We start from the raw sequence: 22893 nt of genomic DNA on the forward strand, positions 1-22893 counted from the left end.
GCTACTAGTAACATTTAATTTTTAGACCCTGGGTACGGGCTTTAACACTTTACTAACGATTTATAAGGAATTTAAATGTGCCAGTCAGGTTTAGGCCAGTTTTGCCATGTTTTAAGGAAGGAGCCCCAGCACTGTAGCACTGGTTAGCAGTGGTAAAGTGCACAGAGTCCTAAAGCCAACAAAAACGAAATTCTGAAGGCAGACAGGTTGAAGACAAAGTCTTTTGAATATGACCCTAAAGAGAGGGCCAAGTACAACATTCGCTATTACACCAAAGTGCATAATCTCAAGTCTCTTTTTGTAACAATAGTAATGTGGGAGCATGTGATCAATATGAACATACAGAACACAATTGATTGTTGTTCACAGCACTTTCGTGCTTTGTGCTCTTTTTTTAGCACAAAATGGGTACTCCATCCAAGATGAATGTGAGAACACATTACATGATAAAATATAGCACTAATATGTCAGATTTGAATTTCACATGATTTTTCAGAAAATTTGCATAATTAAGCAAACCATAAGTACGTACATTTTGCATACCCCTAGTAGCTAGTTGGTTGCACATCTGCAGACCCAAAACTCTGTTCTATGTCCTATCGCGTGAGGATGCATGTTGCCAAAGTTCACAGAAAAAGTCTATATGGAAGCCCAGTCGCATGCAAACAGCTACAAAAATGTTGCCCCCAACATCCAGAGGGCTAGGATACCATCAATGCATGGTCAAGGCATGTGAAGTTGGAGTTTAGGATGTGAAAAGTGTGCTCGATGATGACATGCATAGGTATGTGTACTCTGTTGTACCTTTTTAACATGAGTGTGTTTGGATGTCAGAAGGAGGTTGAAATTTCAGGACCTTTGCATTATACTTTTTAGGCAAAATTATTGAAATTACTCCATTCCACCACTTTGTATAATTATATGTCATTCATGACAAAAATGTACTGTGAACAAACAGGAACAACAGAATGTGAGCGGGGAGATAGCTGAAATCAGGAATACAGGGGATTATATGGAGAATGTGAGGAATGGAGCAACTTTAGAGAACAGTTATGTAATGCACTTTGTATTGGGATCCCACTTTTCCATTATGGTCTAACACATTATGGGTCTAACATTTTTCCATCATGGGCCTAATGCTTCCATCCACCCATCCACCTGTAAATTACCCCATTGTTCATAAAAAAGGCTTTAAGTTTCCTTCATTTATAGATTCCAAGGAATTCTAACGCAGCTTATGTCTCCCAAATTACAATGGTTATTTTCAGTCCGATATTGCATAAGTCATACATTCGCTGAAAGGTATTTGTGTAATCACTTTCCTGGGCATTAACAGTGAGAAATATCTCAAGTGACCACTGGTCAATGAGCTTACGTTGCTATTATAGATGCATGCATGCTTTGAACTGTTTTCCTCTCGAAGTGATTGTTTATAATCTGGAAAGCTCCTTGACAAACAAGAAATCAGCTTATTATGTCATCAGCCCATTTGCATCGTCCTTGTACTATCCTATGTTCTCTTCTTATTTCAATGTCCTCAATTTTGAAAACTGACTTTCCTGCACGTGTTCATTACAATTTAAGCACTCTAATAATGCATCAATATCAAACAATTAAACACTCTTTAACTTTTTTGTCTTTAGATTTTTTTAAAGCAGGAAGACTCATCCTAATATTCGCTGACGCCAAGCCTTCTTGACACGCTCCAGGGTGGGCGGTATCATGATGAACAGAAGCATTAGTACCTATGGTTATAGCACCGATTATGAAAGCACAGTATCCAGACGAACATTTCAGAAGCGATTCCTTCAAAAGGATGGGAGCTGCAATGTGTACTTCAAGCATATCTTTGGAGAATGGGAGAGTTACGTGGCTGACATTTTCACTACACTGGTGGACATAAAATGGCGCCACATGCTTGTCATTTTCTCTTTATCATACATTTTGTCCTGGTTGATCTTCGGTTTTATTTTCTGGATCATCGCTCTGCAGCATGGTGACTTAAACCGGGAAGACAATATACCTTGTGTAGACAATGTCCGTACATTCAGTGGAGCATTTTTATTCTCTCTTGAAACACAAACCACCATTGGCTATGGTAACCGCTGTGTGACAGAAGAGTGTTCGGCTGCAATCATCTTAGTGACTCTCCAATCTGTTTTAAGTTGCATCATCGATACTTTTATCATTGGGGCGGCAATGGCTAAAATGGCTACTGCCCGGAAGAGAGCACAAACGATACGCTTCAGTTACTATGCTATTGTAAGCATCAGGGATGGTAAGCTTTGTCTCATGTGGCGCATTGGGGATTTTCGATCACACCATGTAGTGGAAGGAACTGTAAGAGCCCAACTTCTCCAGTACAAGGAAGATCATACGAAGAGAATTGCAATGGAGTACAAGGACCTTAAGCTAGTCAATGATAAGGTCATTCTAGTGGCACCAGTGACTGTTGTGCATAAAATAGACCGTGAAAGTCCATTATATAGCATGGACAGGAAAGCTCTGGCTACAGGCTGCTTTGAGGTTTTGGTCACTTTTGTCTACACTGGAGACTCAACTGGAACTTCACACCAGTCCAGAACATCCTACTTACCCCGAGAAATCTATTGGGGATTTAGATTCAATGAAATCTTGGAGGTGAAGAAAAAGTACTACAAAGTGGATGGAACCCAGTTTGAAGAGATGACCGAATACTATGCTCCTTTTTGCAGTGCCAAGCAACTTGACTTTAATGAACAAGAGTACAGTCGAGCTGACAATCGCCCATCTCAAAGGAGAGAACAAGCTGCTACTCAATCAGCTAATGAACCTGCAGACGCACCTGGAAGGCCCGGAAATGTAACACAGTCGAAAGCACAAGTGCTTCACAGCAAGCAAAGTACCAGAGAATTATCCTCTGATGAGGGCCTTGCGAGCTTGAGTCCCGCTACATTGAGCTCACAGACCTAGTCAGAAGATCCGAAGCTCACATTTTTTATTAAACAACAAAAACGTTTAATTTGCTGCCTTATTTGTTATCAACCTTCACATATAGCACTATACAGCTAAAAAACTCACCGAAAAAATGAGCATACCAGTATCAATAACTAAGACATAGGTTTTACTGGATGATCGATTAATTTTCAGCCCAAATGACAAACAGAGAAACTTTGTTACAGAAGAATGAGTGTTGCAACTACATTTTAAGACATTTTGCAAAACATGTATAGCACTTGCACTGGTTCTGTCGAGAAATCCTGTTCAAGGCAGGTGCAGTAATGAATTCCTTTGGAAATGTGGCATATCGAAGTGGTAATATATTGCAAAGTATGAGTGCCTCGTGGTAATTTTCTTTTTTTCAAAGTCAAAACAGGACGTGATTGTAAAGTGTAAAAGAAAGAGAACCACTATACAGTGCAGGTACATATATGTCTGCAAAGCCAGCCTGACCGTCATCTCTGTCTAATACATGTGTGCTCACAAACATTTTCTCAGGGACCAAAAAGTACATTATGGCGCGTGCTCGAGGGCTGCATAGATGGGGGGACAACCCCAGGGGTGGCAAAGTGTTCTGAGGAATGATGCGGTTAGAAAATAAACTACCACCTTTTCAAAAGATTATGAGAAAAGGCATTCTTTCAAATCTTTTTGCACATTGGTACAGCATATTCTACTATGTGTTTCCTATACCTGTGATGTTGGCTACAACTCAGTTCTTCTGAGCTCGCCAAATTCCATCCTTTATTCTAGCTAATCTATAGAAAATCAACCTGGTGATTAATCTGCTAGAATGTTATCCAGCTTGACTCCATAAAACAGTGATACTGCCCAGCAGTCTGAAGAGAGGGAGAGGTTAGGGCTGGGCTGCTGTAGAACCCGTTTACATGTGTCAGGGCAGGCTACACTGGAGTTATCGTCAAGCATGCCTCCCTGGCTCCCACTAGGCACTGTTGCATCAAGTCTGACAGGAGGGCAAGTGATACAGTTTGTGGAGCATGTATTCGACGTGGCTAAAAATGCCCACGTGTGAGACTGTAACGACTAGCAGCTGGATTCGACAAATCAAGCTGTGAAGCTCACAGGAGGTCTGGGTTGACAAAGTCCCATCTGTAGCAACAGGAAAAGAAAAACCTAAGTTAGAAAGGAACACCTGGCAGCTGCCATCACCTGATATGTGACCCTGTGACAATGCACGGATTAAACATAAATGTATTTTAAGTTTAACATAAGATATGTGGCATTTTCCATTACGCTGCGTGCATTACATTTTATATACAGTTACCTTTAGGTTAAAGACCAACAAAATGTTGACATATTATTTTCTTCTTTAAGCTGCCTTCTGTCTGGCTCCCTCCTCCCACTCGTTAACCCTGTCTCGTTACACTCCTCGCAGTTCCCATATTTTTCTTCCACAGTCTGCTTGGTTAAGCTTTCACCTATATGCAGGGCTGCCTCGATGAGAGTACATGCTTAACTAGCTGTAAAACCAATGCCCACGACTACAAGACTGGAAAAAAGTTTACCCTTGTAACATTGGTTTCTGATTCTGGGCTTTTGTCTCTGTAGTCATTTTCTGCTTGCTCAATATGCAGGGCATCCCAGCACGATGTGTCTTAACAACCGAAGAATGTGAAGCGAATGTTCGTTCACCTGCTCAGTCACGTGGTACTGTTTTGCAGAAGAGACATTTAGATCAACCACTACAGACACCAGCACCACTTTAGGTTAACAACTTAGCATATCGCCTCTCCATCCTTGCAGACCCTTGGTTCACATACTTCTTTTCTACTAATCCATTCATTACCTGTCTCTAGAATAATAAGTGTACTCTAAAGTGCATGATTGTGTCCATTTTTTCTCCCACCCTTCTCTCTTTTTGAATGGTAGTTGTAGAATAGACACTTGTCAAGAGCAAAAACTGAATGTTCAATTACGTAATGAGTTGTCAGTTAATGAATCTGCTATTTGAACCAGGACACCGCTGGTCTTGTAGTGACAGACTCAGCTATAAACAATATGTTTATTGCGTGCACAGGGTTGTTGAAATGTAACCAGGCCTCATTCAACACCCAGTGGCACCTGATTGAAGAACTTGACTGTAGACTACTTTCAAATTACACGTGCTTAAGCGCTTCAAATGATTAGAAGAAGATATTGTAGACGAGAGTTTGCTAACCGAGAAGCTGCTACTAAAATATATTCCTTCATCTTACCTGTTTCTGCTTATTTACAAAGTCAATTAAAGAGCTTACATTTGATCAGATGAGATCTGCCTGCTGACAATTCAAGCACTTTCGGATAGGTGTTGCCTCTTTGACCTTTCCTGCTGTAACTTTCAGCATCACTTTCCTACCAGGTATTTTCACGGTTTCCCAGCAGTCTCACCGTTTGATGACTGTCAACAGGGGCAAGCGGTGGTCCGCTCCATCTGTCCAGGCAATGAGAATTTTAGATTGGGAATCCACATACACTCAGCAACCAAAAGACAGCCAAGCAAGTCTTCCAATGGAAGAGTCACCTAACAATGCCCCAAAAGAACCCCCAGACGCTCGGTTCTTTTGTTTTGAGTCTTGAAGAAAGACACATTGTGCTGTTGTATTAACTTGAGCTGTCTGACTTGACTTGTGAGCCATGTGACGCTTTTCGGGCTGGGTACCTTAAAAGTATTTCATTACACATTGTACATATACTATCATTTTTTTTAGACTGAATATTGTGAACTTTCATTGTCTTAAAATGTTTCTCCATGTGCTATTGCAAATCCAAGTATGTACTGACTCATTAATAAGAAAACTGCTTGCATAAGTAGTTTGTGTACCAGAGATCCACCCGTGCTCCAAGGGCAAATTGCATAAATCATGCATCACCGCCCTTATATTTTCCTTTTACGTTCACAGACTGCTTTGCAACATCACTGCAAGCTCTTGCTTGCCCTGCTACACGACTGCCAAACACCATTTTGTCAGTTGTGTTATTTATCACCATTTTCTCGAGACATATTTACCATTCACGTGCTATCCAGGTTTAAGCATGAAAAGAATACCTAGTGGAGAAATACAAGCTATTTTCTCAGATGCCAAAGCCACTAGAGTTACGCACTATATAAATGTTTACCTTAATAAAAAAAAAGCGTCTGCTAAATTGGAAAGGAATGTGAGCTAAAAGTCCAGGTCTAGCTCAGCATTTTGCACCTGTGCTTGGACAACTTTAAAGGTGGCATGATTGGCGGCTTCAACCAGCAAACACAGGCTCTAATCGCTGTTTTCTTACTTTGCGAAGCGATGTGTTGGTTTAGAAATCATTGTATCTGCTCTCCTATCTGACCTCCAGTATTTATCATTAAGAACACAAGGTTTCTTAATATTACATAGGACCTCGTAACAAATGAGTCAAGAAGCTGGGTGTGGGTGCTAACCTATGTTTGCACCCAAATGAGGATTGTAACATTGTAACTGCTAGGATGATTGCGCACATTGCAGGCTTTTGCCTGCACAGTTTTTAACAGGCACAATCTGGTGCACATAAAACAGGCACACTACAAGTCTGGATATCTCAGGTTTTGAGATTTTGGTTCTGAAAAGCAAAAAGAACAGTTTGTGAAAATTAAAAAGCTGTAAAAACCTAAAGAGGCTGTACACCAATCATTAAAATAAGGGTCAAAGAAACCTTAAGGTATATCAAGGGTGTGGTGCAGTCACTAATACAGTTCACAGGTTTTAGTTTTTGTTGCAAATATGTGCCCCTGTTTCCTACGAGTATTTTCTCATCTGAGATGTTTCTGTAGTTTTGTGTTTCATTCAACATATGATTCTTATATAACGCATACTGTAAACTTAGTTACCTCCAAGGGCCTGGTTATGACTTTGGCGGTGTGGCGCCGGGTCCACCCCGCCGCCCCACCACCCAAGCTGTGGCCAAACCACCTTCCAGGGTTTTTTTTTTGACTTTCCCATGGTGTGCCCTGAAAATGGCACCGCAATGGGAACGCCAAAAAGAGTTCCTGCATGTCATGGACTGCAAAGTCCATGCAGTGCAAGAACTGGTGTGCCCCCCTGTGTGCATCCACATGGCACAGAGGCACAAGGGGGCCCTACGTTTCTTCTCCCCCACAGTTTTCATGGCAGTGGAACCATCATGAAAACTCTAGTGGGGAGGAAAATTGTAATATGCTTGGTAGGATCGCGACGGTTCAGCCAAGCAATGCTGCCTCCTGACAGCCACAACACTACCAGAAAACGGCTGTTCCCTGCAGCTGCCGCGGGGCAATAGCGGTACGACTGCCCCTATTGTAATAGGGCAGTCGGGACCCCCAGACTCGTAATTAAGCCCTAAGTGTCTTGGTGAGTTCAGTTTGTGGATTGGTGTTTACTATCTGGCATGATTGACAGTCCACGTGTTGAGGCTGAAATGAGAACGTGTTTCTCACAGAGTGTACCACTGAGTCATTAAGATGTTGAGACTACATGCTTATCCATTCTTTTCATCTGTGTAGATCGATGGCACATATTGGCAATAGTAACTTTGCTTCTATGGGAAAGTGTGTGAAGGAGCCGGTAGCAAAAGTCAGAGTAAGAGTTCCAAAGTAAAAGAGAACTAGAAAGTAGGAGCGAAGTAAGAGAGAACCACAAAAGATAGGGGGACAAAGAGGTGAGTGTGTGTGTGTGTCTGTGTGTGAGAGAGAGAGAGAGAGAGAGAGAGAGAGAGAGAGAGAGAGAGAGAGAAAGAGAGATAATGCCATGGTGAACAAGCATTGTTGAAGCCACATGCAGTATTAGCACATCAGAACAATGCGCATGGAAGGGAGCTGGCAGGCGAGGACTGAGGGCTCTGTAAAACGCTTCAGTGGAGGCAGAAAGATACACTCACAAAACGAATATCATTAAGTGGGAGGCGAACACACCACTGGGATGAAGCAGGATTTGAAGGATAAATGCTCAAGCAAATGACTGAACGAGGCTGGTCGTAAAAGCCAATGGTTGAATGAGGTGACCCACATCCAACTCTATGTTTTTGTTAGCAGTGTATATCAATACAGCTGAGCTGTCAAAGCCCAGAACCTAAAAAAGAAAAACATGAGTGGAATGAAAGTATGTAGAAGATGAGCGTGAAAAAACAGAGTTGGAGAGTAAGGAGATAAGTGTAAGACACTCAATTGGGAAAACTTGAGAGGGATGTGTAGAGTGAAATTGCGTAAATGCCTACTGCATAGAGGTAGATTGCAAAGTTAATCAAAGTGAATGGAAAAACTGAAGTTATTATTCATTTATCAGATATGAATTAAAGAGCAGTACTAGCAAACAATTGCAAAGACAATAGAGCTGTCATACTTTGGGTGTATGTGTTTGAAGTGGTGTAGAGTATTTGGACGCACCTACATAAAACATAGTCATAGTCAGAGCCATCCAAATAGTGGCCAAATGGCATGCTGTGCTCAAGCACAGATGTCCACTTCACACGTTTTATGCACACTCATAATTACATGAGCCACACCTCTGGTACATTATGCCTAGTAGACCTTCTTCGGCCACACCCCTTTCCCAGATCCACTGCCTTATTAAATCCACTAACTGTTAATGAACCATGTCATGTCACCCTACTATAGGCAATCACAGCATAGGGTATTAGGCAGCTAATGAATTCACTGGCAAAAACAATTTGCTAGTTGCACAGAGGTTTTTCACTTGAATGTACGTTTCTAATATCATGCAGAGGAAACATTTTCCCACACAGGGGCATACGGGGTGCCCAGCTGCATCTTATTGAAAATGGCATAAAGGTTTCCTCTTCTAATCAGCGTCATTAACTCAGGTACATTATTTACACTTGTAGAAAGGTTCATGGCAGCCTGAGAAAAAAACACGGGGGCCAACAACATAAATAATAGGAAATGATGCGTGTAAAAATGTACTGTCAAATCCACGTGTAATTTCAATTTAATTCCCAAATATCCATTGTGTGATGTTTGATGATAAAGACATTCGAGGTTGAAAGTGTAGTTGAAATGCCATCAAAACTTCACAACTGGCCCTGGCAGGCTGCATATCTGATAGTGACAGACATTTTGCGACACAAAGACCCTGGCTTTGCAACATCCCTTCTCCGAAAACCTCTATATGGACACAATGCCTTAGACAAAGGTAATCAAGTACATCTCGTTCCTGACTCTGCAATTTGGAAAATTGGCAGGAAATATCCTGCCAGTTATGATTTGTACCAATTTGCGTTTTGCTTTGCTCTCCCGTGCATTGTTGATGAACCAATAGACCACTTCTTACCTACAGTCAACATTTATCGAAAGAATGATGGACGAGTCTCTACAGTCACCCATCAAGGCGCTGGATCTATCGTTCCAAAGAGGCAGGAGATCATCACAGTGGTACTTGCCTGCTGCAAATACAAACAGATGTATTTCCATTTAGAAACGTGTGCCTCCTATTCAATTGCTGAAACCCTTAAACGTCTTTGGAAGCAGGATCATTTGAGATTCAAAATCTTTGGATCGCCTTATTAGAGGCGCCTTTCTTAGGAAAGACCAACTGACCAATGTGTACATGCATTGCATTTTTGTATATTGCAAGGGATATCCCTTACAGGACCTCTTCGAGATAGTTGAAGTCCCTGTACAGAGCCTCTAAAGAAGCCTTTCCCACTACGGGGATGCTACCGAAAGTTGTGGAGGAGGGGCAGTCAGTAGATCGAGGTCTCTGTACCTTCTAAAAATCTTTGTATATGATTATGATGTGTATTTTGGTATTGGAATGAATCAGAGCGGTTTTATAACTCACATTCTTTGCAATATATTAGTCACATTTCCACACACTTATACGGACTCACTGTTGCAGTATTCTATGACTGTACAAAAGATTATAGTTTTGAGCTTAAGTTTGGATGAAAAAAAATGCTTAGGGAGATCCCACTGCAAATGCCTTGATGACTGTAGGGAATGTGTATAGGTAAATTAGACATTGTGGTAGGCTTTGTAGATGACCCTAAACCTACGATTAACATTGACCCTCCTGTCTTTGAGAGGTTACCATCTCTGGTGATCTGATCATCATATGTTAGAGGTAGGGCTAATCAGTTCACAGTCACACAATGGTTGCAACAACGGTGGGTTGATGATTCTCCAATCACCTTCACGTAAACGCACAAGTATTAAGGAGTTTGTATTATGTTTGTAGTTTTTGTGTATCATGATGCAAGAGGTAAATTGAGATCAGTATTGTAGTGCACTGCTTTAATAAAACTAATTTGTTCAAAACATTTTTATTGAGTTCAGAGTCTCTTTTCACTTACTCAGCACCAACCCAGTCAAGCTCTTCCTTCGGCATGTCTGCACAGGTAATGTGGTCAATAGCACTTCCTGAGAAAGCAATAAGGTTTGTAAATAAGTGGGAGGAAGAGATCAGCAGCTGGGATGGCCTGGGGTTTTAACTCGCTCTGCGTGAGATTGTCTGCAAGAGGTTTGCTAGATATTCTTCTGAGTTTCCTGAAAATATGAAGATATTTGCTATAAAGTGAACAGAGAATGCAGATGGGAAAATGTGCAATAGTTAATTGACAAAAACTTACGTTAGCCAAGAGCTGTTGTTTTTGGTAAAATATTTTATGAAACTAGACTTACCAATAGGGACTTTCAGTCAGTCTTCCACATCCAGTCCTCTACAATTTAAATTTACGTTTTGCTTCTGTTCACTGCAGCTTACAACATGGACAGTTGGAGAGCCCAGTTGGGACTTCGGGTTCTTATTCTATAAACGACAACATTCTACCAAGCACAGTGTCGTTTCTCACGGAGAAAGCAGTCCCTTTCAGTGCCATGGGCACTGAGCAATTGTGGAATTCTATATAGATGGCATACAAAGTGCATTCTCCCCCCTCCCTACTGCATGCTTTACGAGGCCCCAATTCAACATCAAACTCAGGAGTCATGCTTGATTTTCTGCAGTGTGCTTGTTTATTAAAAATTAAGTTCAAAGGTCAATTACTTCATTGACCCACCCATTTCTTTATTTATTAGTAAAATATTCCATCACAGTATTTAAGAATAAACTTGCACTTATATAGAATATACACTCATTTACCGCCCATTCTCCAATGGGCCTTTGATTTGACTTCAGGGTTGCGCCAGCAGGCCGCAACCCAGATCACCTGCTCTCTTTACGTTAACCCCCTTCCGGTCAACAGAGCCGCAGGTGAGTAATGTGCCCCCACTTGGGCAACCAGCGGCCTCCGGGGTAGGGCTGAAGAGCCAAGGCCACCAGCAGGTCAGCCCCAACTCTCCCGCCAGCCCAGAGTCCAGAATGATTTAGCAAACCTGTTCAGAGGTAAAACTGTCACTAGACAAGAAGTACCCGTGGTATTCTTGTCCGGAACCCCGCCACAGGGCGAGGCGCTTACTGGCGGACTCGACCTCCCCCCCCGCGCTCGAGAGCTTCGGAGATGGCCCCTAGGACTGTTTCTATAAATATCTCAGTGCCCGCCTCAGAAAGGTGCACTCCATCCTCCGCGTATAACTCCGGCCTGGTCGTTTGTATCAACTTGTGACGAATAGTTCTAATACTAGATTTTTGGAGGATTTCCGCCACCGACTGGTTCAACCTTTTAATAGATTTGTTCACTGCTTTCATAGGTGCGCCCGCGCCCAAACGAGCCTCGGGATGACTTCTGACCACAGTACTATGGCTTCCGAAAAAATGCTTTTGACCGCTGCTAGAGTAGAGAACAAGGACTCCTTCACTCCTCTCTTTCCGCCCGGAATCATATCGTTGCCTCCGCAGTGCAACACGAATACATCCGGATAAGGCATGCCTCTGGCCAAAGCCGCCTTAACATCACTAGGGACGTCTGTTAGGCGCTGCCCGCCTATGCCTACCCAATGATGATCACAACCATGCATCATGGTCACCCTGTCTTTGAGTGTCTTTTCGAAGTGCGCCCCCGCCCTGCGAATGAAGGAGTGGCCACACCAACATATTTGGATTCTCTTAGGGGAGGTACCTATAGTAAACATTAAGAGATACGGTGAGAATGAATCTAATCAGAAGGGGACGAAAATTAGAGAAACAGATTTGCTAGACTAATTGCGGGCGGACATAACGTTCATAACATGCTGATTTCCAGCGACCTAATCTCTTGATTACCTGTTCGGGCAGGCCTAAGCCAGCAGCTGTTGTCGCTGCTCCAATTCGGAAAGAATGGGATGTAAAGTCGGTAGGATCAACTCCGATCCTTGCCAGGGTCATTTTAACTACTCGTGTGAACTGAAACCTGGTAAGAGGTAGACCACTCTCGTGAATTAACAGTCTATCCTCCGCTCCCTGAGGCCTGACTTGGATGAATCCCCTCAGTAGGTTAACTGGACAGAAGGGCTCCCCCTCTACTCTACCCAATTGTAACCAAGTCCCTTTACTCAAAGGGTCCGTCTTCGATCTACGAACTCTAAGTCTCAGGACACCTTCGGACTCAATTATGTCCGAGCACCTTAGGCCCCCCTCACTATCTGTCTTGGACGCTGGGAGTAATTCTGAGATCCACAATGCTCCGCAAAAGGCTAAGGCATAGGCCACCCGGAATAATTGCGTCTCATAGGGGGAAAAACAAACGAACGGCAGTGCCTCCAAGATTTTAACCAACTTCCCTACGTCTATGGGTCTTCTGGAATCTTTTTCCCCTGGTGTCAAGCGTTCCCAACCTCTCATTGCTCTTCTTACCCTCTGATCCTTTGTCGGGTCAGAAACTCCCTGTAGACCTGCATAGAATGCCAATGCCGACAACTGTCTTTTCATGAATGCCACTGATTTCCCTTTCTCTTTTTGTTGTACTATGAAACCTAACACGCTCTGCGGCACAATGGCGTCCACTAGGCCCGCTCCCCTCAAGTATGCCGCATAACACTCCCAGGACTTTTGATACATACTCTTAGTCTTGGGGGCCAAGGATGCAGATATCAACTCGGCAGCCGTGGGGCACCAAACTTCCATAGCTCCGCTGGGAAGGCTGTCATTGTCGTCTCCGCTTGCGGCCAATGCTCCCGGAATTCTGTCAACTTAAAACGAGACAATGCATCAGCCGCTTTGTTCTCTACACCTGGAACATGTCTAGCAGTGAATTGGACATTGTGGCTCAGGCACTGCAATACTAACTCTTTCAATAGCCTGAGTACCCAAGGGCAGGTTGCTCTCTGGTTATTAATCACCATGACCACTGACATGCTGTCCGACCAGAATACAATGCGCCTGTTTGCGAGCATATCCCCCCACAAGTGCAAAGCTACCACTATGGGGAACAACTCTAGAAAAGAAATGTTATGGGTCAGACCTCGCTCTATCCATTCGTCTGGCCAATGCTGCATGCACCATTTTGGGCCCAAGATCGCCCCGAAGCCAATACTCCCTGCAGCATCAGTGAATAGCTCAAGGTCCGCATTTGAGGTGCTGGCTGCCCGCCACAACACTGTGCCATTGAAATCCTGCAAAAAACATTTCCAAATCAGTAGGTCCTCTCTCACCTCGGCTGAAAGCCTCACCCTGTGGTGCTTTGCCCACAGCCCGGACATTGCCCTCGCTATACTCCTGGAGAAAGCCCTGCCCATTGGTATGACCCGCAGGGCAAAGTTCAGTTGACCCAAAAGAACCTGTAACTGGTGTAAGGTTACCTTCCTTGCTCCTAAACAGCTATCAATTGCGGCCTTGAAGGCATCTACTTTAGTCTTTGGCAACCTGCACACACCTGTTGTAGTATCAATTTAAATTCCCAAAAAGGTCAAACATGTAGTCGGGCCTTCGGTTTTTTCCGCCGCCAATGGCACCCCCAGCGCCCCAGCCAAATGCTGGAAGCCCAGAAGGGCCTTCCTGCAAGACTGGGAACCCTCGGGACCCATGAATAAAAAATCATCCAAGTAATGGACTACTGCATGCGATTTGTCTGAGGTCAGGAACTGCTCCACCGCCCATTCCAGGAACCTCGCAAACGTCTCGAAAACTGCACAGGCAATAGAACACCCCATAGGCATGCATAAGTCTATGAAGTAGTTACCATCAAACGTGAAACCCAAGAACCTGGTATCTTCTGGGTGAACAGGCAGTAACCTAAAAGCCGACTCAATATCAGCTTTGGCCATTAATGCTCCTTCCCCCTGTGCCTGCAATTTTTCAATGGCCGTGTCAAACTTGGTATACCGTACCGAGCACAGGTCTGGGTCTAGCTTATCATTGACAGATAACCCTGGGGGGCTTGATAGATTATGAATCAGACGGAATTTACTTCCTCTTTTTTCGCAACTAATCCTAACGGCGAGCAAACCAGATTATGGGTAGGTGGATCTTTGAAAGGGCCCCCGACCCGTCCCAAGGATACTTCCTTCATGATTTTTTCTCGCGCTGCCTCCATGTTTCGCAACACTGAGTTTTGATTACGGGGCGGGACATTGGAAGGGGGGGCTGAAGACGGGATACGAAAGCCAAACGTAAAACCATGAAGCAGGAATTGGGCCTCCTCGAGGTTGTCATACCTACTGAGGAGGTGTGTCAGGACATGCCGTTTAATGGGAGTTGGTAGCCTTGTCGGAAGTTTTAGGTGGCTTTCCCTTTGGGGTGACATGGCTGGACTGTTCCTTGGGATTTCCAGTTTTCTTAAAACATCTGATTTCAGGATGGGAGGTTCCGCCGCAATATGAACAGCAGTGTTTGAACCTGCACAAGACCCCCCTGGTACACTCATTTCTGTTAAACTGCCAGCAGGCCTGTTTTTTCTCTCCAACGCCTTTGTCACTCCGAAAGGACTGATTCTGAGCAGGGGGAGCAGTGTTAGACGCTGAGGGGGAGGAATAGAACACTGTGTGCCATAGATTGATCTCCCGTTGGTCCCATGATATACCTGGGTGGACAGCTTTCATCTGTCTAAACATTTTATCATACTTTAACCACCCCTGGCCTGGAAACTCAGCTGCCGCACCGTGAATCAGGGATATATAGCTCATCATTTGAGGGCCCAGCACAGGATACTTTTCCAATATAACTGCGGCATAAATAGCAAATCCCGTGATCCAATTTTTCATGGACCACTCCACCCACGACTTCTTTTGATTATATTCACCCTCTTTCCCACTTTTGGGTTTTCCCGCCGCTACCCCTGCATTAAGGAGGTCGAACACCTCCACATATTCACCTCTGAGTATCTTTTCTTTCATATCTGCTGGCACGTGCCAGGTGATCCCTGTGGATGGCGATAGGGTCATTGAGGATGAACCAAACATTAACGGGCTGAATGCTAACAGTGGGTGACCTGTCGGTTGCCCCCCAGCCACCCCTTGTATCTGGCTATTAGGAGACCCAGTCCCATCAACCACGGTGCTAGCCATTGGGCCCTGTGTTGGACACCCTAAATTCGAGTAAGCATTCATCATTACGGGGGCCCCATTTGTCGGGTAGGACATGGCAGGAAGCATCGAGCTTATGAGGCCGTTACCTATCGCTTGCCCATGCGATCCATATAATTGCATCCCTGGTAACTGCGCGACCCCTCCGGGTTGCACCCACACTTGAGACACTCCGCTACCCGGCTGCGCCACAACTGGCGGTAACATACCCTGCGAACAGGACCCCCCCACAGGAGTGACGGGGAGCCCCCCTATTTGCGTGGGCCTAGCCACCACGTGCTGCCCTTCAGTATCGTCTTTGTCTTTATCTGCGCCTGAATTCGAGTCAAAAGTCTCTAGCACCTCCTCCTCACCTGGTGATGCTGGTTGGGGGTCTGCCGGCCTAGACCGTTTGCCTTTTGTCGCACCTTTAAGCTTTTCTGGGGTACGCTTCGCTCTCCTGCCTCTCCCCCTTTCTTCCTGAGAATTCGCATCTGCTCTAGCTCCTTCTCTCATGTTCTTTAGTACCCAATCCACGCCTTTTTCTCTTGTGAACTCCAGCAGCTCCGTAAAAGCGAGGTATTCATCATTTTTGGCTATGGGTTCTTTGCCCTTCGGTGCCCTCTTCGGCGGCATCCTGCACTTAAAGAAAACAAACGTTAAAAACCTTTAACTGATATTACATGCATTTAGGCAAGCCGTGCCGCGGCTTGGGCTTGTTCCCGGGGAATCAGGTTGTGCTAAATGCGCCAGCGCTCACCCCCCTGGATATGAAGACAACAAGGGGGCGACCTCAACAGCATTTAAAATTACCGCTGGAACCCGATCCTCCCTCCACAAAACGTATGAACAAAGAGATATGCATGCATAACGCTCCCTCAACTTTAAAACTCAATCATACAACACACTGCACGGCCCTCTAACCTAGATCACGAGTCGGATTGACCCTCGCTGTTCACTCCCACACGAAGGTCCCGCGATGTCTTCTCTAGGCGACGTCCGACTCCTGGGCGGTCAGCGGACAAAGAGGGGGCCTCTAAGATGGTCGCGGGCTTTTATACCTCGCGCCATACGACTACTTCCGGGGCGCTCCGCCGCCCCCCCTTCCTATTGGTCCTTGCACCATATCCACTTCCGGGTCGGCTGACTCGGAAGTGAACCTACTCTGGGTCGGCCCTTTGGCTGCCACTAACGACGCCATTCCCCGAAGGGGGGTGGCGCCTTGCATTCTTTTAACGTATTTTAACATTTTCTGTGTCCGCCGCAGCACCCTAGACACTACTGTATGGGTCTTCGGCATCACTTGCAGTGCAACATATCCACTGGGCATTGCTTGTATGTAGTCAAGTTTTAAAATGTTCTTGTTATACATTCCAAAATGGCTGCACATAGAAAAAAGGTAAGCGCGTTTCTGTGATGCTGAGCACTTCTTGTAACCTCTTGCACTTTTAAAGTTTACACATTTTAGAGCCCGTAAATTTTGTATTGGGGAAATTGTTTTTACCTGTGTCCACCGCAGCCAGATAGCTGGCTGTTTGATTGGAGAGAGTCTGCCCTTTCACTTCCTGCAGGGCGCTGAAACCCATTGGGGCCTAAAGGGGGGGGGGGGGGGGGGGGGAAGCACCGACCAGAGATTCAAAATTAGGTGTGATAAAGGCCGCTTTATTGGAAGCAGGTGCACCTTAACAATGAAACCCTTGGCCTGTGCCGTACAAAACTATACCTCACTAAATATGCAATTTCCTGACAAAGCCCCCCACCCCCTCCCCTAACTGGTTCCCCCAATCCACAAACAGTAAACAATTAGCATAAACGTCAATTTGCCTCTCCACCTGGCTAAATCCTTTATTATGCTTGACCTACCCCCGCTAATCCAACAACCGTACTCCTATACTTCCCCCATATATTAGGAAGAACCGCCACTCGAAAGGCGTGCTAACGGCTTTCGACCCCCCCTAGGAATCCAGCCCTTCCAGCCATCTGCGCCCCAACCCTCTCCAGTGCCTCCCTCAAGTGTAGCACAGAACTCCATTCCGTACCCCAGGTGGAAAAACCCCAATCCCCTGCCAGTTCACTGCCCCGTGCCGCAGCTCTGGGTGCTACCTCCTCTCATCCGTCTACCTTCCCCGACCTTTGCTTCCTTGAAAATTCCCTACGTGTCCAATCGATGGCCGCTGGCCTCTCGCCCCCCTACCACCCACCTGGGACCAAATTCTGACCCCTCAACCTGACACCCCGCCTACCCGCGCCGTACCTCTACCAGATCCCTCCTCACTTGTTGAACCCAACGCAAACCCTTTGCACTGTACCAAGCCCACGTCAGGCACCCTCTCCCCTGTTCCACTGCACACACAGCCTGCCAACGCATGCCAGCTCATGCCCCCTTATCCTTGCCGCTGACCCTGAGACCTGTTGTCCGACTCCGACCACTGATTCCGTTGCTTGACCCAGTCTCCCTTTCGGCCTGCTTTACAACTGAGTATGCCCCAACAGAACTCTCCAGCGCCGCTGCAGTTGGCCCCTCCCCTGCACCTGAAAAGACACACATGTGAGAGGCGAGAAATGTCCATCATATCGCATGTTCACTTCCCAATCCCGCAGCCTGCATCTGCCTCGGAACAGTCCGACCTCCAGGGCCCGCGGCCCTTTTCAACCTTGCTGCGCTGCCTCCGTTGCCGCCCCCACTCCGATACAATGCCTCCGTAACACCTTCAGGTCCTCACCCATAAACCATAGGGCGTGCCGCAGGACCCCTAATGCCTGTGCCGCATACGTCCCCCCAATCACCCCGCCAATGGCGAATCGCCCCCTGAAAGCCCCCGTCCATCTACTTCAACCCGAACCGCGAGACCCGCTCCTGCGGAAGCCGTCCATCTCCCTGCCCCCACTGCACCAGACCGCCGCACTACCTCCCGCGTCCGCTCATATGCACACCCAGGAAATGCCCCCGAACGCCTGTCCCCAGCCAATCCCCCCCTTTACTCCCCACCGACAACGTACCCGAGGATGCGGCCGCGTCAAAACCGGACAGCGTCAGAACCAAACGACGACGTTGCCATCCCCCTGGCCTACGTCAGGCGTGCTTCCATGGCCACGGAGTCGAGCTCTATACAAAGGAATGACAGCCTCTAACTGGGGCCGTGCGTCTTCGCTGGTGCCCGGGGCACCCCAGGTAAGCCACAATGCCCGGAAAACCGTCTAGCTCCACTGGCAGTCCGTCGAAAACCGGCCGTCCCACCAGCGAGACGTCAACCAGATAGTCAGTCACCGCCCAGAGCCTGTCCGCCAGGAAAAAACCCACTGCAAAATTCACCTAATGCGCACCCAGCGCACCAAAATTTGAACAGCCCATGTGCCATGCTGTCGCCCCCCCCCCCATGCCAACCTTGCCGCCCCCTCGTCCTCTGGCAGGCGTGCTTCCATGGCCCGGAGTCGAGCTCTATCCAACCAAGGACAGCACTGTACTGGGACCGTACATCTTCCCTGGCGCCAGGGGCGCCCCCCCAGGCAAGCCACGAGGCCCATAACTGACCAGCAACCGCCGGCAGTGTGCTGAACCCGGCTGTCCCACCAGCAAGAAGTCCTCCAGATCGTGCGTCTGTCCCAGAGCCTGTCCGCCAGGAAAAGCCCACTGCAACAAGAAATCTAACGCCCAAACGCTCCCGCGAAATAATAAAACCCCCCCATGCTCTTGACCCCCACAAGGCCCCCCGGTCAAACCGTGTCCCCCCGACCGGTGATCCCCCGCGTGCCTCCGAAACCACCAGGACGCCAACTGAACTGCGCACTTTGCCCCAGAGCCTTCAGCCACCGCCTCCGGGGTCCTCCGCACCATGTCCCAGCTTGTATACCCCACCCCTGAGGGTACCGCCGCTAAAGTCCCCGACCGACTGACCCCCCCCACCCCCCGACCCCGCACGCTGCTTGGACAACCGAGACCGGCCAGGCTCCTTCCTGCGCCCAACCCTGCAGGAGAACCCTCAACCCCGCTGCGCGGCTCCAAACCGAAAGAGGGGGGGACCCCATCCCCCGCCCCGCTCTCCTCCTTATACACCTGCCCCGCGCTGGCCCGTGATCGCATTGCCGGCTCAACTCCTCCACCCTCACCGGTGACGGGCCTATGCCCCGAACCTTGACCCCTATTCCCCTCTCCCCGCCCCCCCCCTTGGCACCCCTTCCAACCGCGCCATTCCCCGGCGCCCCCCCAAGCTCTCCGGTATCCGCACCAACCGACAGCCAAGTATTACTCCAACCACTCCCCTACTTCACCACCATCCTTACCTGGCGTCAAGGCTGGCGTCCACTGGATCCCGCCGCCTAACCAGCGGAGGCGGGGGGGGGCGCCTCTCTCGGCGCTCCTTGCCGTGGGCATACCTCAAACAACACTACCAACACAGTTACTTTGCACCCCCCCTTTCCCAACTCCCCCTCCAAATCCTCCACATACTACAAGTGCCCCCTGGCCTCCTCAGACTCCTCCACCAGTTCCAATGGCCCATGGCCTCCTGCCCAGCACTGGGCTCCCCCTTTCACCTGTCGTCTGTGACAAACCGTTTGCCACCTTTCGCAGTTTGTTTGCTCAGGGTCGTGCCCGAGGGCCACCATTGCCCACGTAACCCTTGTTCTTGTGCCTGAGTGTCTGCCACATATAGCCAACTCCTCCACCAGTTCCAATGGCCCATGGCCTCCTGCCCAGCACTGGGCCCCCTTACCACCTTTGGCTTGTAACAACAGTTTGCCACCTTTTGTATTTTGTTTGCTTAGGTACTTGCATGAGTGCCCCCATTGCCCCTATAACGCTTGTTCTTGTCTGAGTGTCTGCCACCCATTGCTGCCTTATACCTCTACTGGTACTTTGCACGTTTCGTAACCCGCCCACGTATCACTTTTTCTCCTGTGATGCACCGATTGCTACCTCATGTATTTTGGATGCTCACTATTGGCCCCCTCGACCCATGTAACCCCACGTTTACTTACGCAACTTGTTCCTTTGTAACTGTTACCTCGGTACCAACCTGTCCTATTGTGCAGTGCCCTGACACCTTCGGGTAACGTCTGCGCTATATAAAATCGCCTAAATCAATAAATAACTCGTCCCTCAATACCCCCTTTCTGGCTCCGTCCTACTCCCCCTGACAGTTCCTGACACCACCACATCCAATCTCCCCGATCCAACACCTCTATGACATGACACACCCATCCCTGTCGCCAGCGCATAACCCTGGGGCCTAAACGTCACACTACACAATCTACCCACCCCAGTCCCACAAATGCCAAGCCTGCTCGACACCCACCGCGCCCTTTTGGTGAGCTCCATCGCTTATTCCCCCAGCACGAACTCCACAACCCTGGTCCCATCGCTGGTCCCCACCCAGACTGGACTACCGCAATACTCCCCACCCCCCAAACCTCCCACTCCTCTACCCCCCTATCTAGCGACCCCCCCAACTCCTCCCCGGCATCCCAAACTGACCTCAAAGTTCGCCACCCTCAAGGCCCTTCCACGGTACAGCATGCCCCCACTATTACCTGCTGGCAGACCCCATGGGCTAGAAAATTCCTGGCTCCTCCACTATTTAATTGCCGCTCCAGTGGGCACGCGTGTTCCATGCGACTGCCATTATTGCAGCACTACCCCGCCCCCTTGTTCGGGACTCTAGTTAACATGCCCACGCCACTGGTCCAGTGTAACAACCCGTAGCAACCCCCCACATCTGTCCGTTTCAAAACTCTCATGGGGCCACCACGCCCCGTAACACTCACTCTTGCATTTCTGTGTATCTTGTTTGAAACGTCTAACGCTTTACCAACTGAGCTATCCTGGCATCAGGCCACACGCTTGTCACTTCAGCCTCCAGTACTGTAACCTTGCTTAATCAATTCATTCACTGGCAATGCCCCTGTACCCGGTATGTTCTTATTAACAAATGCATGCATAAATAAAGAATAATTTGCACCGTGAAACAGCTCATGCCGTCCTCCCCAAACCCCGGCGGCCGTCCTGACCCTTCGGGGTGGGAGTGGCGGGCGCGTCCAGGACTGGTCCCTCGTGGGAGCACGACCGCCCGTACCAGGCAGAGCCGGCCCATCCCCTCGGTCGAGTGGAGCCGCATGCTGCTCCCCCGAGCGGCTACCTCCACGTTCATGCCCTGAACAAGAGGTGTGGTCCAGCACGCCGGAGAACAAACCCCCTTACTCCCGCCCCCGCAAGTCCCCTGACCCCCCCCCCGCTCGCCGTGCCTTCAACCCCCAACCCCCCCACCCAGGCCCTCCCGCCCCCTCCACTCGCCCGCACCCCTCCCCACACCCTGGCCCCCCCACCGCACACTCGCCGCAGGGCCCTCCCCCACCATCCCCCCCCAGGCTCTCACTCTTGCCACCCCGCCCGCAGAGACGGAGCCTTGCGCTGGCCCCACCACGCGCACCTCCCCCTCGGGGGCACCCCCCCACTCCACTCCCCCCCCGTCCCCCCCGATTAACCGCGACCGAGATGCTGACAGGCCATGCCGCTCCCTGCCCCCCGTCACGCATCGTGCAAGCCGGCCCGTCACAAGGGCACCGGTTCCTACCGAGAGTCTTGCGCCTCCCGTCGCACGCACCGTACCGGCCATGGGGTGCATGACCCGCGGCCCGCCAACCCAGCTGAAGCAAACTCCCAAACCATGACCTCCCAGAAACTGAACCGCGGCCGAACCCCCCACAGCGTCACCCCCAGTCCTCCGCCGCCGACCCGACCCACCGTGTCTCCCGACAAGGGGCGGGGAGGGCCACCCGAACGACCGGCGCCCCCGGAGGCACCCCCCTTTACCGCACCCCCGGCCACCAACATCACCACCCCGCCCCCCCCATGCACACAACGCCCAAAAACCCAGACCTCTCATGCGCCCCCGCAGACATGAATCCACCGTACCCCCGGCACCAAACCAGCACCGCACTAGCGTAACCAACGCGCTTATTGCGCCTCCCACAATGACCTACTAGCCGAACAATCGTGCCCATTGCGCCTCCCACGTACCAGAAAATCATATCCCCGCCGAATGTCGCCATTACACGAACGCGCGCGTCCTCCATAAATGCCCCATCAACATGCAATCTCCGTACGCCCTAAAACCATTATAAAAACAATTACCTCCGCTGCCACCGCCCGGCTGCTGTGTCACCAGTCACCTTCTTTCTAAAATGGTGGCTTGTGCACAAGGTGTCCAGTTTCTTACGTGGCCAGCCCAAACCCAGCCCAAAACCAGCCCACCCCCAGCCCAAGGCTACCAAGTAGCCCAAAACCAGCACACGTACGGTGCTGGCTCTACCCCCCCCCCCCCTCCCCCGGCCCCAAAACTCCCCGGGGGTGGCAGGCCTCCCGCTGGTCGCCGCCCCCCCAAATCCCCATTGCAGTGGTTAGCGTTCTTGCTCGCAAGTCTTCCGGGGGCATACATTTACCGCGCCTCGAGAAAATGGCAAACTAGTTTCTGTGATGCTGAGCACTTCTTGTAACCTTTAGCATTTTTAAAGTTCACGCATTTTAGAGCCCGTATGTTTTGCATTGGCGAAATTGT

The 22893-nt window shown here is 48.7% G+C and overlaps 1 protein-coding gene across 1 annotated transcript in view; it reads left to right on the forward strand.

The window, feature by feature from the left end:
* KCNJ16 (potassium inwardly rectifying channel subfamily J member 16) overlaps positions 1-4849 on the forward strand; it is a 446439-nt gene extending 441590 nt beyond the window's left edge. The window contains exon 3 of the mRNA XM_086930974.1: positions 1644-4849. Within this exon, the coding sequence (XP_086787100.1) occupies positions 1723-2952 (1230 nt within the window). The 5' untranslated portion in view covers positions 1644-1722 and the 3' untranslated portion in view covers positions 2953-4849. The remainder of the gene's footprint in view (positions 1-1643) is intronic.
* Positions 4850-22893: the final 18044 nt, after the last annotated feature.

Source organism: Lissotriton vulgaris, chromosome 7 (assembly GCF_964263255.1).
Source record: "Lissotriton vulgaris chromosome 7, aLisVul1.2, whole genome shotgun sequence".
Lineage (NCBI taxonomy): Eukaryota > Metazoa > Chordata > Amphibia > Caudata > Salamandridae > Lissotriton > Lissotriton vulgaris.